Source organism: Sus scrofa, chromosome 1 (genome assembly GCF_054392235.1).
Source record: "Sus scrofa isolate SSC_HxYL_T2T_F1_AM1 chromosome 1, Sscrofa_HxYL_maternal_Yorkshire_Landrace_v2.0, whole genome shotgun sequence".
In the NCBI taxonomy this organism is placed as follows: Eukaryota; Metazoa; Chordata; class Mammalia; order Artiodactyla; family Suidae; genus Sus; species Sus scrofa.
The window spans coordinates 218,271,192-218,287,120 of record NC_139383.1 but is presented as its reverse complement, the minus strand read 5'-3'; the positions used below and the strand labels follow the sequence as shown (position 1 = coordinate 218,287,120).

Here is a 15,929-nt window from a genome sequence, read left to right as displayed (position 1 = left end):
GAGTGTCCATCGACAGATGAATGGATAAAGAAGCTGTGGAAAAAAAAAAAGGGGGGGGGGGTTCCCGTTGCGGCTCAGCAGAAACAAAGACAACTACTATCCATGAGGATCTGGGTTCATTCAATCCCTGGCCTCGCTCAGTGGGTTAAGGATCTGGCATTGCCATGAGCTATGGTGTAGGTAGCAGACACGGCTTGGATCCCGTCTTGCTGTGGCTGTGCTATAGGCTGGCAGCTGCAGCTCTGATTCAAACCCTAGCCTGAGAACTTCCATCTGCCATGGATGCGGCTCTAAAAAGACTAAAAATTAAATAATTAAATAAAATAAAGAAGATGTGGGGTGTGTGTGTGTGTGTGTGTGTAGGAACATTACTCAGCCATAAAACAGAATGAAATTTTGCCATCTGTAAAAACATGGATGAACTTGGAAAGTATCATGCTTAGTGAAATAAGTCGGAAAGAGAAAGGCAAATGCTGTATGATATTACTTATACATGGATCCTAAACAACAGTACAAACTAGTGAATGCAACAAAAAAGGATTCACAGATACAGAGGACAAACTAGTGGTTACCAATGGGGAAAGGGAAAGGGGGAGGGATAAGATAGGCATAGAGGGTTAAAAGATGCAAACTACTAAGTATAAAATAATAAACTACAAGGATACAGGGAATATAGCCAATATTTTATGACAATTATAAATGGAGTACAACTTCTAAAAATTGTGTATCACTATGTTGTACACCAGAAACTGATATATCATTTTAAATCGAGCATACCCAAATTAAAAAAATTCTTACCAAGAAACAAAAATTCAAGTGTACATCACACTACAATTAAATGTCAGCAAAAGAGGTGATGTGTGCATCTTTTATATGTTGACCAACCAGAAGACTGTAATTCCATCATATGTAATTTATTTAAATAACAATTCAATTGCACATTGTAGGTAAACCAGTTGTAGCAATATGAAAATAGATAATTCCAAGAATATCCATCAATTTAAACATGCATCTAATAATACAGAGTATTCTGTAAGACTAGGGAATGAAACATAAAACATTGACTTACAAGTGGGGATGATTTATTTGCACTTTAAAATACAATTTCTAAGATGACATCTGTTTTCCAAAATGTCTTAATGTTATAAAAAGGCTACGGGAACTGATGTCTTCACGTTGAAAATTTAGATCTCATATCAGCATGAGCTTACATATTAGAGATGATAACATTAACACAAAATCAGCAAACGAATACTCATTTGGGAACACAGTTTTGATATTAAAAATATCAGAAGTTCACAGCTTTCGACTTCCTTCTCGACTTATATTGATAAAATGCTTTTATAGCTACAATCTATTTCACTTTCTAGTATCAGATCCAATGTCTTCTTGATCAGCAGATGGATGCTACTAAACACATTTGTCTTAACACTCAACACATCATCGATTTCTAAAATTATTTTGCGCTGTAAAACTGTGACTGCTGGGAATGGGGAAGATAGGATTTATGTTCAAATGTAATAAGAAGATAAAAAGTGAGATAAAACGCTAAAAATGTTTACTAACAGACATTAAATGTATAAAGCACATACAGGTAGCTTTGATGATTTAACAGGAAACTACACAGTGATTTGCAAAATGCTATGGCCTCTCACTAAAATCCTGTCAAGGTAACATGAAGGGTTTTATATGTGTGTTTTAAGGCAAAGCAAAATTTCCCAAGGGAAGTACTTACAAAATAAATTTGCTCTGGAAATAAATCTCAGTAATAAAATACTTCTCACTTATTAAATATATATTTTGCCTTTACATATGATTTAGCAATTTACATAAAAAAATTCAAGAGTTCTTTGAACATCTGCAAATAAATATTTTAAAACACTATATAAATGAATCAGCTGGTATTCATTCAGGTGTTTGGATGTCAACAGTTAGCAAAAAAAAAAATTTTAAATAATATACTATTTAGTTATAAAAATTTCCCCTGACATAACATGAGAATGCAACACACTGAGAGTTAAATAATTTTTCTGGACAACACATTTCAGAGAAACACATGCATTCTTCTCCTGCAAATCTTAGTTAAACAGAACCCAATGGTACTGTTCTCTTAAGCCATTAGATCAATAGCCTAAGATTTATAATATTTACCATAGTCTCTCTTTTCATGTAGATTATTTTCTGAAATCACTATAGAGAAAGCAATTGTCTGATATAAAAAATAAAATCACTTCTATAAGAAAAAGGTGAAGTAAGTCATGAAAACTGTTTAAACTCATTTACTACACCCACAGTTGCTACCTGGACATTTGGTTCCAATAAACATAAGAATGAATTAAAATGTTTGCATTATTTCCAAATCAAAGTGTCATCCCTTCAAAATGAGGAAGGCCTTCCAGCACTTCAAAATAATGTAGTTTCTTTAAAACTGAAATAAGCACTATTCTTTAAGGTGTTCATTTTACCCAATTGCTCTGGCTTTCGATTCTCTTACACTGAGACCAAAATTTTTCCCCTAAATAATGCTACACAGACTCCCCATAATTAAAACAAATTTAATAAAAAATATCAAGTAGCAATAAAACAAAAACTCCCACTGGGATATATCAGCATTCCTTATATTCATCATTTAAATTACATGTTTCTTAGAACTACTGAATTAATACACAAGGAGTATTATATATTAATATGCAACAAGTTTTACATAATGTAGATATTAAAGTACCTCAAGTTTTCCTATTAAATATCCAATCTGTAGGCAATGGTACACATGCCTTATTAGTGAAATACAGTGAGGTGGCTGCTTTCATTTTTCCATGCAGAGTCAAGCCACAGTATTACTGCGCTTACACGTGTGTAAACTGGACAGAGGGCTGGACTCCTTTGAAACTAGATCCACACAGTACTTCAGGATGGATCAGGCCAAGAACCCATTCAGCCTTCTCAACCTACTAAACAGTCCTTATATTACTTTCCTTCTGTGGTTATGAAGTTATAAACAGACTGGGATGGACTTTGACATTATCGTGGTCAAGACAGCAGCTGCTCAACAAGAAAATATATATCCCTCATCCTAAATGCCATTATATCCTCTTCATTAAATTTTAAGTTCAACATTCTGAAGAAACTAAATCTAAGTGAGGTATAGAAGACAAAACTGCTGACAAGGAGAAGGGGAAATAGGGCTTCATAACAGCAATCAAATAAAGAAAGAATAAGTAAATGACTAGTCTGAGGGAAGGGAAATGGAAAAAACCCTGCACTCCTTCTGAAAGAACAGTATGAACAAGAGTCTATTTAATATTTGTAAACTGTTTTCTATCTCCCTATTGACCTTTCTATGTATCTGATCAAGAAATGTCTAAAGAGATTTAAAATATGTCAATTACATGTATGCACATCACTTAGATATCATACACATTAAAAATATTAATAATCGGAAGCAAAAGACAAACATAACTTTAAATAAAGTACCTGTCAAATCATTCTCTAAGTGGATAACTACTGCCTAAAAATCTGTAAGGAAGAATACTGGCCCAGCTGAGTCATTGGTGAAACATTGATAATACAAAGGAATTGAATAAGTCACCTAATTTTTCAGGATCATTTTCATCTTAAGAAAATATTATTTTCATCATAAAATCCACTAACATGTCAAAGGTGAGTCACTTCCTCTACAACTTTAACTGTTTGTGCTGTGACATCTCAAAAAGCAAGGACTGTCTTTAAAATCAGATTAAAATGATAATCTTAAAAATAAGGTCCCTTAGTCTAGTACATAAGGAGCTGGGGTGGGGGGAAGAATAACATTCAAACATGCCAATGATCAATGATCATCTGCAAATTTGTGAAATAAAAGTTTATGAGCACTTCAAGAGAAAAAGCAAAACCTCACAGATACATATCTGAACTACAATTGACGACGAGACTATGGTCATTAGGTGATCACAGTAAAAGCCAGAACCACAGGAAGCATGACACTGGGAGGCATGTTTAAATGAATGCTCCCTGCCACTCAGCATCATGCCACATGTGCCATTAGCCTTGTTTCAAGTGCTGTATAACCACATGTGACCAGTGGCCACCATACTAGCCTGAGTAGGACTGAAGGAGAAACAACACTGTTTTGAGGTTGGGGAGAATCACATAATTTCCCAAGATCCATCCCATGCCCTATGACTCACAAAACCCTAGGACCTCAAAACAATCACTGGAGTCTTCATTAACTCATTTTAACTAAATGTACTTGAACTTATGATTTATAAATATGAAGAAAATAACTTTTCCTAGTTAAGAAATAGGAAAATGAGAAAAGAAAATCATGGACTTGGAGAAGAGACTTGTGGCTGCCTGATGGGAGGGGGAGGAAGTGGGAGGGATCGGGAGCTTGGGCTTATCAGACACAACTTAGAATAGCTTTACAAGGAGATCCTGCTGAATAGCATTGAGAACTTTGTCTAGATACTCATGTTGCAACAGAAGAAAGGGTGGGGGAAAAAATGTAAGTGTAATGTATACATGTAAGGATAACCTGACCCTCTTGCTGTACAGTGGGAAAATAAAAAAAATTATAAAAAAAAAAGAAATAGGAAAAAGAAAAGGGAAAAAGGAAATAGGAAAGAAAATCAGTGAAGAATTCATTAGAATCATGACAGAAATTTTTCCAATTGATCACAAAGACTTTTTTTAAATTGTTATTATTGACATCCAAAGGAAAAAAAATTATTATTTGAAAATGTCAGAGTTCCCATCGTGGCTCAGTGGTTAACCAACTCAACTAGTATCCATGAGGACTTGGTTCAAACCCTGGCCTTGTTAAGTAGGTTAAAGATCCAGTGTTGCCATGAGCTGTGGTGTAGGTGGCAGACACAGCTCAGATCTGGTGTTGCTGTGGCTGTGGCATAGGCCAGTAGCTGTAGCTCCGATTCAAAAACCCCAAGCCTAGGAACCTTCATATGCCATGGGTGCAGCCCTAAAAAGACAAAAAAAGGGGAAAAAAAAGAAAAAGAAAGGAAGGAAGAAAATGTCAACAGACTCTCTTTAAAGGAATGGATGAGAGTTCCCGTCGTGGCGCAGTGGTTAACGAATCCGACTAGGAACCATGAGGTTGCGGGTTCGATCCCTGCCCTTGCTCAGTGGGTTAACGATCCGGCGTTGCCGTGAGCTGTGATGTAGGTTGCAGACGCGGCTCGGATCCCACGTTGCTGTGGCTCTGGTGTAGGCCGATGGCTACAGCTCCGATTCAACCCCTAGCCTGGGAACCTCCATATGCCGCGGGAGCGGCCCAAGAAATAGCAACAACAACAACAACAACAAATAAAAAAAAATAAAAAAAAAAAAAAAAAAAAAAAAAAAATAAAGGAATGGATGAGAAGTGAAACCATAATGATTATTAACAGCAGGGGCCATTCATGCCCATCATAACATAAATACCTCTCAAAGCAGCTTCAAAAGTAGGAACACTCACTTTTGTTTTAACGGGGTAAGTCTTCTTTACACATATCCCACTGATTTGGAAGCCTAATCAAAGGCTCACAGTGACCTCAAAGCTCAACTACAAGCTCTCAGGCCAGGTAGGAATGATAGTCACATGGCTCTGCTAAACTCACTCCTTTGAAAAAGAGATGGTTATATTCTTGCATTGTTTCAATGACTAAAAATCCTTGATGCTGATTAATCTGGAATTCACTTCCCCATAGCTTCTACTCACTTGCAGAAGAGACAGAGAATCAATGAACTTTTTTTTTTCCTATATATCTTGGGACCTTCTTGTATCCAGGAGAAGCATAGAAACATTAAAATATATGTTCATATATGAGCTGATATGGCTAATCTGCCATGAATTGTCAAGTGGAAATCATGCTTTCTTTGTCACCAATCCCGCAAAGCATAACCTCTACTTGAGTCTTAAGTTAACATAGCACCAATCAAAACCCTGGCTCTCCATTAAAAAATAATAATAATAAAAAGGCAATTATACTAAGAACTACACAAACTGCACAAACTGTCAGACACATTGCCAGCCCAACATCCTCACATATGCCCCTCAAAACAGGAGATAAAATATGATCACTTCAGTTCTCATTCTTCACAGAACACCCTGAATTGCAAAATGACTCCAAAAATGCAGTATTAGCTGATGTCACAAGAAACTAGCACTACCATGGTATCTTGAATGTGGCAGGAAAACAGATGAATATTTGTAGCTTTAATGTTATTACATTTAAAAATCCATTGAATAGATTATCAAGTCACTGTAAAGGGACAGAAAATAAAAACACAAACAAAATAAAAACAAGTAACAGGGAAAATCTTAATGGCAGAGGCAAATTTTTTTCCACTTGTTTGGTAGAGTTAAAATAAAACAAAAATAACCACCGTTAGCTTAAATTGTCTCCATTTTACACCAGAAGGAGCATTTTTCACTGACTTTTTTTTTCCAACTTGCAGCTTCTTACAAAAGCAATATGAGATTTTTTTTTTATTTATTTTTTAAAAATAACACTACCAAAGCTCTTCGAAGGAACGTGGAAACCTTTTTGCCAAGTAATATACAAAGAAATTGCCGAGCAGATTTTCCACTACTAATTGTAATGATAATTAATTTATTTCCTCTTTTGTCCGGATCTAAAGTAAAGTTATATGATTCATTTTAACAGCACATGATAAAATCAACCACCAATATTATCTGAAGGGGTGGTACTACGAATAGAGTTATAGTCATCATTTTCCATTGGAAATACATCCTCCGTATTGGCCAAGAAGCAGTACCTTAAAGAAAACAAAACCAAATACCTGCTGGATACAGGCTTATATAGAAGGGAATAAACAGCAAGGAGAAAATTCATAATGCGAGCTACTGTCAGTGCCAAATACACAAATACATTTAAGCTTGTTTGAATTTCCACGCTTCTTTCATTTTACATCAGAGAGCACAGACCCGGCCAGTACTTTGGTTTTGATAACCGTCATTTGTATACAAAAACCATTAACTATCACAATGACTCATATTCATACAGCTTTTCACAGTGTACAAAAAGCTATCCTATTCGTTATCTAACTGAACCCGCATAAACACCAGGCTGTGCTGCTATCCCCATTGGGGAAACTGAGTCCCAGCAAGGGTCAATGACTTGCTCCATGTCGAGGAACTGTTAAGGTGCAGAAACGGGCTCCCGAGGGCCATCCTGGGGCTGTTTTTGTTGAACTGCAGAGGCTTCCATGACAAGTTATTCTTCAAAATGGAAATAAGACAAAACCCTGATTCGTCGATTCATAGATGCAGTCATGTCCTTAGCCGCTGCACAGATAGAATGGAGAGTGGGGGAGGGGGGATGGAGGCCGTGGTGATTGTAAAATAAAACGCATGCGAAATGGAAATGGTTTGGATTAAACATTCTAACATTGTTCGCTGAGAATAAATACCTAAGACACAGACCCACAGTTATAAAACTGAAAGAGACCTTGAAAGTCATCTGTTCTTTTTCCATTTCACAGATGAAGAAAACATAGTAAGGGAGCCAGCAGGGAACTCCCTAAAGATCATCCTGGTAACTGCTACCTACAGCAGAGCCTGGACCTGCAGTCAGGCTCTCATGTGACTAAGTTTCCAAATTTTAAAGGACTAAGCACAGTCCAGATGGTTACCAGGAACCACCACAGTGCTAGAGAGATTAGAAAATTAGACTTTACACACCAACATTATGAGTGTAAAAATTACCGATATTTTACATATCACTTAAAGCAGCAGCAATTTTATAAGAAAAATAATCAGCATATATATTTTAGGCTCTCGTGGTTAAGGTTGAGGATAAGTTCTAAAATATAACTTTTTCTTCCCTTTAGATACATGGAGTTTTTGAATTTTGTTATAATAATGATTGACTTAAGTACATTCAAAAACAGGAGTCTCTCAAAAATGTCATGACCTTTAACTTACATGAAGAATAAAAAACAATAACATTTCATCATCTTTTCTAGAAAGAGGTCTTTTCCGCCTACATTACCTGTCCCTGTTCACACTCATTGTCTGTCTTTTTCAAGAGTCTTCAGAAGGTTATTAAGCTATTTTGAATGTAGGTGATTATTTCCCCTCGGAAACTGATATACCAGGCAATAAAATATCTCGGAAGTTTAACTGACCAACAAATCTAAAAAGGACTCAGGTTGTGAGTCATTTGCTACTTAAACAATATTCATTTCCACATTAAAAAAATAAATAATCTAATGAGACTTTATTGTACCTGTGAGTCCTTTAAAAGATTTCTTCACTCTCCGATTCAAATCTGATATGAAATTCTTTTTGGAGAGGCAAAGTATAAGAGTTTTCTAGACATTACTGATCATTCCATGGGGGGAGGGGGACACTTATGTGACCAAAAGTAAAGCACACAGATGATAGAAAATATTGACAGTAAAATTCGTTTTTTGTCTCTCATTCACAAAAGCGCCCTTCCACTTTAATATAAGGTCTACTCTATAGCAGATGCCAGTACTAACTAATTGAGAGAAAATTCCATCCTTCATGTTCCAATCAATCTGAGGAAGATTTTCTCCAGAGGTGAAGAGCTGCCTGAATTCTGAAGTGTAGTCTGGACTCCAGTGAGTAGTCTTTGTAGTTATTTCTAAAGACAAATAACAATAAAATTGTAATGTCAAAATTCCTTTACATATCAGGGCACCACCACCCTCCCTGCTTCCTCTCCTCTTCGTTCCTTATTTGCTTTCAAATGCTGATATGCAAAACAGTGGATTTTGTTAAAAGGCAGATTCTGGTTCCTGTGAGAAGAGGGGAATGGCAATATTATGTGTTTCTAGAAGCTTCCTGGTGGTAGTCTAAAAATCACACTTTGAGTAGCAATGTTTACCTAATTACCAAGCCATTCACAAACAGCAAGAAGACAGCCTTAACAAATTTTGTGAACTATTTCTAAATAGTTCACCCCCTTTTCTAAACTGGAAAATTTAGGCAGTCTCATAGAAACAAGGTAAACATGTTCATTCACCCTGTCCAAAAAAAAAAAAAAAAAAAAAAATCAATCTTGAAACTTTCAGGAAACAAAAAAATCACAAAAAAAAAGCAGCAGGATTACTCTGTGACACACCAATGACCTCATCAAGCACCACAGCTTTAAACATCACGGTCTAGGAGTTCCCACTGTGGCCTAGTGGGTTAAGAACCTGACACAGTGTCCATGAGGATGCAGGTTTGATCCCTGGTCTTGCTCAGTGGATCAAGGATCCCATGTTGCCATGAGCTGCAGCGTAGGTCACAGATGTGGCTCGGATCCCATGTTGCTGTGGCTGTGGTGTAGGCTGGAAGCTGCAGCTTCAATTTGACCCCTAGCCCGGGAACTTCCATATGCTGCAGGTGTGGCTATAAAAAGAAAAAAAAAATTATAGTCTATGTGCTGGTGATTTTGAAATATCAACATTTGGCTTTGACCTTTAATTGAACTCCATGCTTCTATATTTGACTGTCAACTTACCATCTCCATGTGAATACCTAATAGGTACCTCAAAATATCATCATCCAAACAGAAGTATGCTTTTTTTTTTCCTCTCCCCAAATCTCCTTCTTTAAATTCCCAATTTCAGTAAAGCATCATTATCAACCTAGGAGCTCAACACCCTCCCACACCCCCAGGAGTGCTCCCTACTCAGTTTTCTGGTGACTGATCTTTTCAGGACTGGCTTTAATAACACCAGTCTCAATTATATATCACCTCCTCAAGGAAATCTTCCAGAATCAACCTAATCTAAAGTAATACCAAGGTCGGAGATCGCATTGTGGCTCCACGGGTTAAGAGTGTGACTAGTATCCATGAGGATGTAGGTTGGATCCCTGGCCTCGCTCAGTGGGTTAAGAATCCAGCATGAGCTGCAGGCTAGGTCACAGATGTGGCTTGGATCCCGTGTTGCTGTGGCTGTGGCGTGAGCTGGGAGCAGCAGCTCCTCTTCAACCCGTAGCTTAGAAAATTCCATATGCCACAGGTGCAGCCCTAAAAAATGCAAAAAATAAAGTAATACAAAGGTACCCTGTATCATATTGCAAATCTCAGCAAAGCACATACCATTGCTACTTATCTTATGTGCTTCGTATCCATCCCCCTGCAACCTACAAAGTAGAAAACTTGCCTTTTTATGCACAGTTGTCTGTCTAGAACCTCTCCTAGTTCCTGAACACATATTAGGTACTCAGTGAATACTTGCTGAATTTGAGTAAGTGAGCATACTAATGAATCACTAAGCTATTTATGGCCTGGAGCTATCATGGCGTTCTTTCTCTATGGCAAGCAGTGTTCAAAGCAAACAGACCACAGGGTTTGTGCCACCAGTAAGTGAGCCATGATCACAAGTTCACGAGTCATTATTGTTCAGCAGAAATGATGAAGGGCTTTGAAACTGCAAAAGTAGTAAGAAAGAAGAAAGAGGGGAAGATTCAAAGGGCTTCTTCAAATCTCTGGCTCTTTAAGGAATGAGAGAGAGCTGGTGGAATACCCCAAGGGTCAGAAAACTATGACCAAAATAATGGCCAAATCTGGGCACACTCGTGCATTTACATGTTGTCTTCTGTGGTTGCTTTCAATATAGTTGAGTAGTTGCAATGGAGACTTCATACTTCAAAGCCAAAAATACCACTAAGTGGCCCTTTACAGAAAAGTTTGCTGACCCCTGATATAGAAGAGAATAGGTTAGAAATCTGTCATGTAGGTACTTAAAATCACAACTATTTGTAAACAGTCATAGGGTCAGGCATTAAGTAGGTTGGAAAGAGCACAATTCCAGCAAAGGCCATGAGGAGAAGCTAAGCATAAATTAGCAAGTCATGACTAATTTTTCATTAATGTGTTCGTTTTTAAGTGTATAAAGTTACTGCTGTTGTAAAAATAGTATTGACATTCCCGACTCCACAACAATGAGGGAAAACATGCCATTTTCACTCACCTTGCAGTTTCTAGGACCTTTATGGCCTTGTCAATTTCCCCTTGGTTTTTATACAAAAATGCCAACTCAAACAGAGTAAACGGCACTAGGTAGTGGTCATACTTCAGTAACTTTTCACTAAAAGAGCGAATGAAAAGTAATTAAGTCTTAACAGAACAAAGAACATGTTCTTTTTCTATATATCTATATCTATCTTCCCCATCTTTAAGAAAACAGGTACAACACCAAGCCTATCAACAGAGAAAAGCAGTCATTATACAGTTAAAGAACTTAACAAATCATGGCAATAAATAGTTTGCTTTTAATATATCACTCCTTTATTTTATTCCTTGATCTAAATTCAGTGCTAAGGAAAGTTTACTGCCCTTCAGGTAGACAAACATATGCAGATGTTCAAAGATTAACCCCAGAAAGTACAAGTTCATCCCTCCCCAACAGGAACGTATTCAGGAAATGACTCCATTAAGAAAATGACTCCTCATATTTTTCACCATGGTTCAACCCTCTTTGCACCAGTGTCTTATAATGCTTAAAAATGTCAAGGAGGAAGTGGTAAACACTTCTGTTTTCAGCAATATTATGAAAATGCTCTGACAACAAACTATCTAGAAGCACTGAAAAAAATAAGAGCAACACCCTTCCAAATGCATGGCTCAGCTTACAAAAACTTAAGAAAAACTCTCGAACTGAAAACAAAACAAAACCAGAACTAGAAGCTTGTGAATGATGCCAATGCACTCCTGGGTCTGTTTCATGCTGAATCTGCCTGGGCTTTGTGTCTCAGTGTCCACACAGGAGGTGAAGCCTTGAGCCTACATAGAGAAGGCAGCCAGGGGTGGGACCTCTACATAATGCTGGGGCCTCGCTCCACCCAGAGAAAGGGCAGATGGCAAAAACTTGCTCGTGGCACAGGGTAATTGGCCCCTTGGCCTGCACTCTAAGTAAAAAGAAAAAACACATCCCTTGAGAAATTAATAACCAATAGGCCTGCCCTTACATGAATTTGCAATTCAAAGTTATGTGGCCCAGGGAGATCCCACTGTGGCTCAATGAAAATGAACCCGACTAGAATCCATGAGGATATGGGTTCAATCTCTGGCCTTACTCAATGGGTTAATTATCTGGTGTTACCATGAGCTGTGGTGTAGGTTGCAGACTCAGCTCAGATCTGGCATTGCTGTGGCTGTAGCGTAGGATGGTAGTTGCTGCTCTGATTTGACTCCTAGCCTGGGAATTTCCATATGCTCTACCCACAGCCCTAAAAGGCAAAAAAAAGAAAAAAAAAAAGCAAACAAAGTTATGTAGCCCAAAGGATCCAAGAACCTCTAAGCAATGAAATTAACATGAAAGTGGCCACAATCTGGAAAAGCCTTTGGGGTATCTGGCAGAAAAAAGTAAAATCACTTTAAAGAGGGACTCTTCCTCAATCCTAGACTCCTAGAGGTCTCAAGATACAACCTCACTGAAAGTCAGCTCACAATCAGGAGTTCCCGTCACGGCTCAACACTAACGAACCCATTTGGTGTCCATGATGATGCAAGTTCAATCTCTGGCCTCGCTCGTGGGTTCAGGATCCAGTATTGCCATGAGATATGGCGTAGGTTGCAGACGTGGCTCAGATTTGGCATTGTTGTGGCTATAGGAAGGGAGGTGCAGCTCTGATTCGACCCCCAGCCTAGGAACTTCCATATGCTGTGGATGCAGCCCCAAAAAGACAAAAAAAAATTAATTAAAAAATAAAATACACGAGCAAGCAATTCAAATATGAAAAAAAAAAAAAAACCCACAACCAATTGCCAAAGTGGGTCATCCTTTTGATCCTAAGAAGAACCACCACTAAAAGAGAACTTGACAGATACTTCTTTAACATGTTTACTAAATACAATGCATTATTTATTTGGGAAATAGACTACTCTCTCTTTCCCCTTCTTATTAGGATACCAGCCCTCCTATATTTCCACAAAATATTGTCAGAAAGAGAGGAATCAGTAACTATGGATGGAAAAGCACATGATGTGCAACAGATGATGTCAAGTGGAGGTCTGTGGCTGTGATCTCTTTGGCTGACACAATAGTTTCCGAAATATCGAGCCAAGATTTAAAAATTGGGAGATGTTACATAAAATTCAGACTCCAGGCTTTTGATGAAAAAAAATGTAGGGATTATTGCTACTGGGCCCACACTGTCCAGAGCAATAATCAATTAGAGTTCAGGAGTGGCTGCACTCTTTAGAGAGAATACACAATCTCCCTCATCTGCAGTGCCCACTAATCCCCATTCCAGCCATCACTCAGTAAGGTCACGTGCCTGGCCCCTGTGGACAAGTGCATTTGTTACTCCAGCTGTAGAGAAGAAGGCCAGGCATCAGAACCTTGACTCAACTCTCTATAGCACAAGAGCAGGACATCATCATCAGCGCTATGGGGGAGTAAAACTCATTCATGTATGGAAAAATGCCCCTTGCCAACAGAGAAGCAGTCACGGTGTTCATCAGTCTTCTTTCCTGCCAAATTATCATCACCATGATGGCGAGTCTGTTTACTCAACGTTAAATCCCCAGGATTCAGAATCACAGTCTCTGGCACATAGTGGGTACTCAAATATCTGTGGAATAAATGAATGGCAGGCAACACATGAATCAAAAGAAAGCATCAGGAGTTCCCGTCGTGGTGCAGTGGTTAACGAATCCGACTAAGAATCATGAGGTTGCAGGTTCGGTCCCTGCCCTTGCTCAGTGGGTTAACGATCTGGCGTTGCCGTGGGCTGTGGTGTAGGTTGCAGACGCGGCTCGGATCCCATGTTGCTGTGGCTCTGGCATAGGCCGGTGGCTACAGCTCCGATTCAACCCCTAGCCTGGGAACCTCCATATGCCTCAGGAGCAGCCCAAGAAATAGCAAAAAGACAAAAAAAAAAAAGAAGCATCAGCTGCTCAATATGTTGCTGCCAGAGTTTAGATGGTCACCTGTCAGCCTGGATGGAAATTGAGCTTTTGTAAGTCACCTTTGCACACCAAGTGGAAATGCATAAAGCCATGTTCCACTTGGGTCATAATTTTGTTCTTAAAGCATAAGGAAAAAGACACTGTGTTCACTTTCTGGTCACGCAAAGTAAAAGGGTAGTAAAAGGGAGATAAAAGTATCATTCTCTCACAGTGATTCATTCTCCAGAGACCACAATTTACAATCAGGCTGGTTCCCCTGTCTGCTTTTACCTCTGGATCACATGATTGAAACATAATTCTGCTTGCAGTGGCCGCTGTAAGTTCTTCAGGCAGCATCCTTTCAGCAACTTCACTAAGCACTCATCATCTATTGAGTAGTCACTGGAGTCTTAAAGCAAAAAGGAACACATGATTCACACACAGAAAGAAAAATACTCATCAAAATCCTCTGTAAGAGGCAGCACGAACAGTTCTTAGGTATCAGAGGGATCATTTAAAAACAAGGAAAATATGCTCAGCATGTGTGATGCCCCACTAAACAAAATACAATGAAAAGATTTCAAATTAAAAGTATACTGAGTTTACTACATGAGTACACCATTTTATTAAGGGGTTCACCAGCCAATTAAATGTTTTTTGGGTGCTCATACTGTGAGTTATGTGACTTCATATACAATAATAGGAAGCCTGAACTGTTAAAACAAAAAAAAAAAAAGTAAAAGCTTTATTAATTCTAGGAAAGGTAAAGCGGTGAGGAGCAAGCAGGCTGCCTCTTCCTGTGGTTCTGGCCCCTCACTGCGCTGGCTTTGTGCACAAGAGGGTAATGCTTCCATATGGAAGAGCAGATGGCCTTCTCCCCATTAAAAATTCAGGAAGGAGAACACCCTCTCCAGATCGTTATGTTTACAACTTATCAGTTCTCCCAGGTTATGTGCTTTGGGAGAAGAAATTATGTCATAAAATTAGATAAAATGGTTCTAAAGGAAGTACAAGGCACCTAAAAATCTCCACAAACTTCTAACTGCTTGGGGCTAAGGTAGGGCATTTTCTTTCAGGACTTTTTCCCTTTCGAAAATGACTCCTCACTTCCTACAGCCCAAGGACAATACATATTAAACAGAAGGAACCATATCTGCAGTGGCATCTATCTGACAATGGTGGCCACTTCACATTCACCACTTGTGAATTTCAGTTGTTTTGTTTTGTTTTTGTTGTTGCAAGTTAGGTGCAACTAACAAACCATTCCAAGACATACTGGTAATTTATACCTTTCAGGCTTGACAACACAGGTGGGGAGGGCCAGTAAACCAAACTGACAAGGCCCTGGGAGTCCCTCAAACTGAAATAATCTTGCTTTCAGTACAAACATCAGAAATCACCATTAACACATGCTTGTGTTTTAATCAATAAACTGCTTGGCTTGGGGAGGTTATCTATGCTACTTTAACCAATTCAAGGGAGTCACTTTACTTCTAGGTGCTAAAAAGAGCTGATATTCACCTCTCACTTCCAAGATCTGACAGGTTACTCAACAAGAAAACCACAGATATCAATGACAAATTATCTTCCCTGTTACTTAAAGCCCATTCCACACACACCCCAACAAAAAAATCGATGTATACTTCTAATCATGGACACTCATTAAAATATACATTCAAGAAGCAGTATCTTTCCATGCCAAGAACCAACCCCTTACAGTCCATATTGGATGCTAAGGTCTAGTATCATATTTGCACATTCTATCGAGTTCTGTGTCTCATTTTATGACAGTTTGTGTTATCACACCATTTTGGTGCTCAGTGAAGGATGATTTTGCTGAGGAACAGACATGACACCATGGAAAGCTGAAGTACCATTAAAATATACAACTTTTATTTAGATCATGAGCTAGGGATTTAGAGAATGGATTTAAAAGGAAGAAAAAGAAAAAAAAAAAAAAAGAAAGAAAGAAAAAAAACCCCACATCCTCCAAAAACCTTAGAAAGCAAAATCATTATTTCCTCAGACCACACAGTACTATCTCCCCTAAAACGTGAAAGC

The 15,929-nt window shown here is 38.3% G+C and overlaps 1 protein-coding gene and 1 long non-coding RNA gene across 10 annotated transcripts in view; one reads left to right on the top strand and one right to left on the bottom strand.

Annotated features, from left to right (window-relative positions):
* Positions 1-662: 662 nt before the first annotated feature.
* LOC146407018 (uncharacterized) lies at positions 663-6,764 on the top strand. The gene is made up of 2 exons (XR_014821525.1): positions 663-5,058; positions 5,373-6,764. It is a non-coding gene; the product is annotated as an uncharacterized LOC146407018 (long non-coding RNA).
* The window catches only part of TTC39B (tetratricopeptide repeat domain 39B), a 562,176-nt gene continuing 552,440 nt past the window's right edge, over positions 6,194-15,929 (bottom strand). For 5 of the 9 annotated variants that reach the window (XR_014821469.1, XR_014821474.1, XR_014821470.1 and 2 more), the window contains 3 exons: positions 14,160-14,277; positions 10,948-11,064; positions 6,575-8,624 (listed from right to left, as the gene is read on the bottom strand). Coding sequence is in view for 6 of the 9 variants with exons in the window: in XM_084985288.1 (XP_084841414.1) it covers positions 8,534-8,624; positions 10,948-11,064; positions 14,160-14,277 (326 nt within the window). In the remaining 3 variants the exon portion in view is untranslated. Of the gene's footprint in view, positions 8,625-10,947; positions 11,065-14,159; positions 14,278-15,929 lie in introns of all 9 variants that reach the window. The other 4 variants (XM_084985298.1, XM_021063500.2, XM_084985309.1 and 1 more) reach the window with 1 other exon arrangement.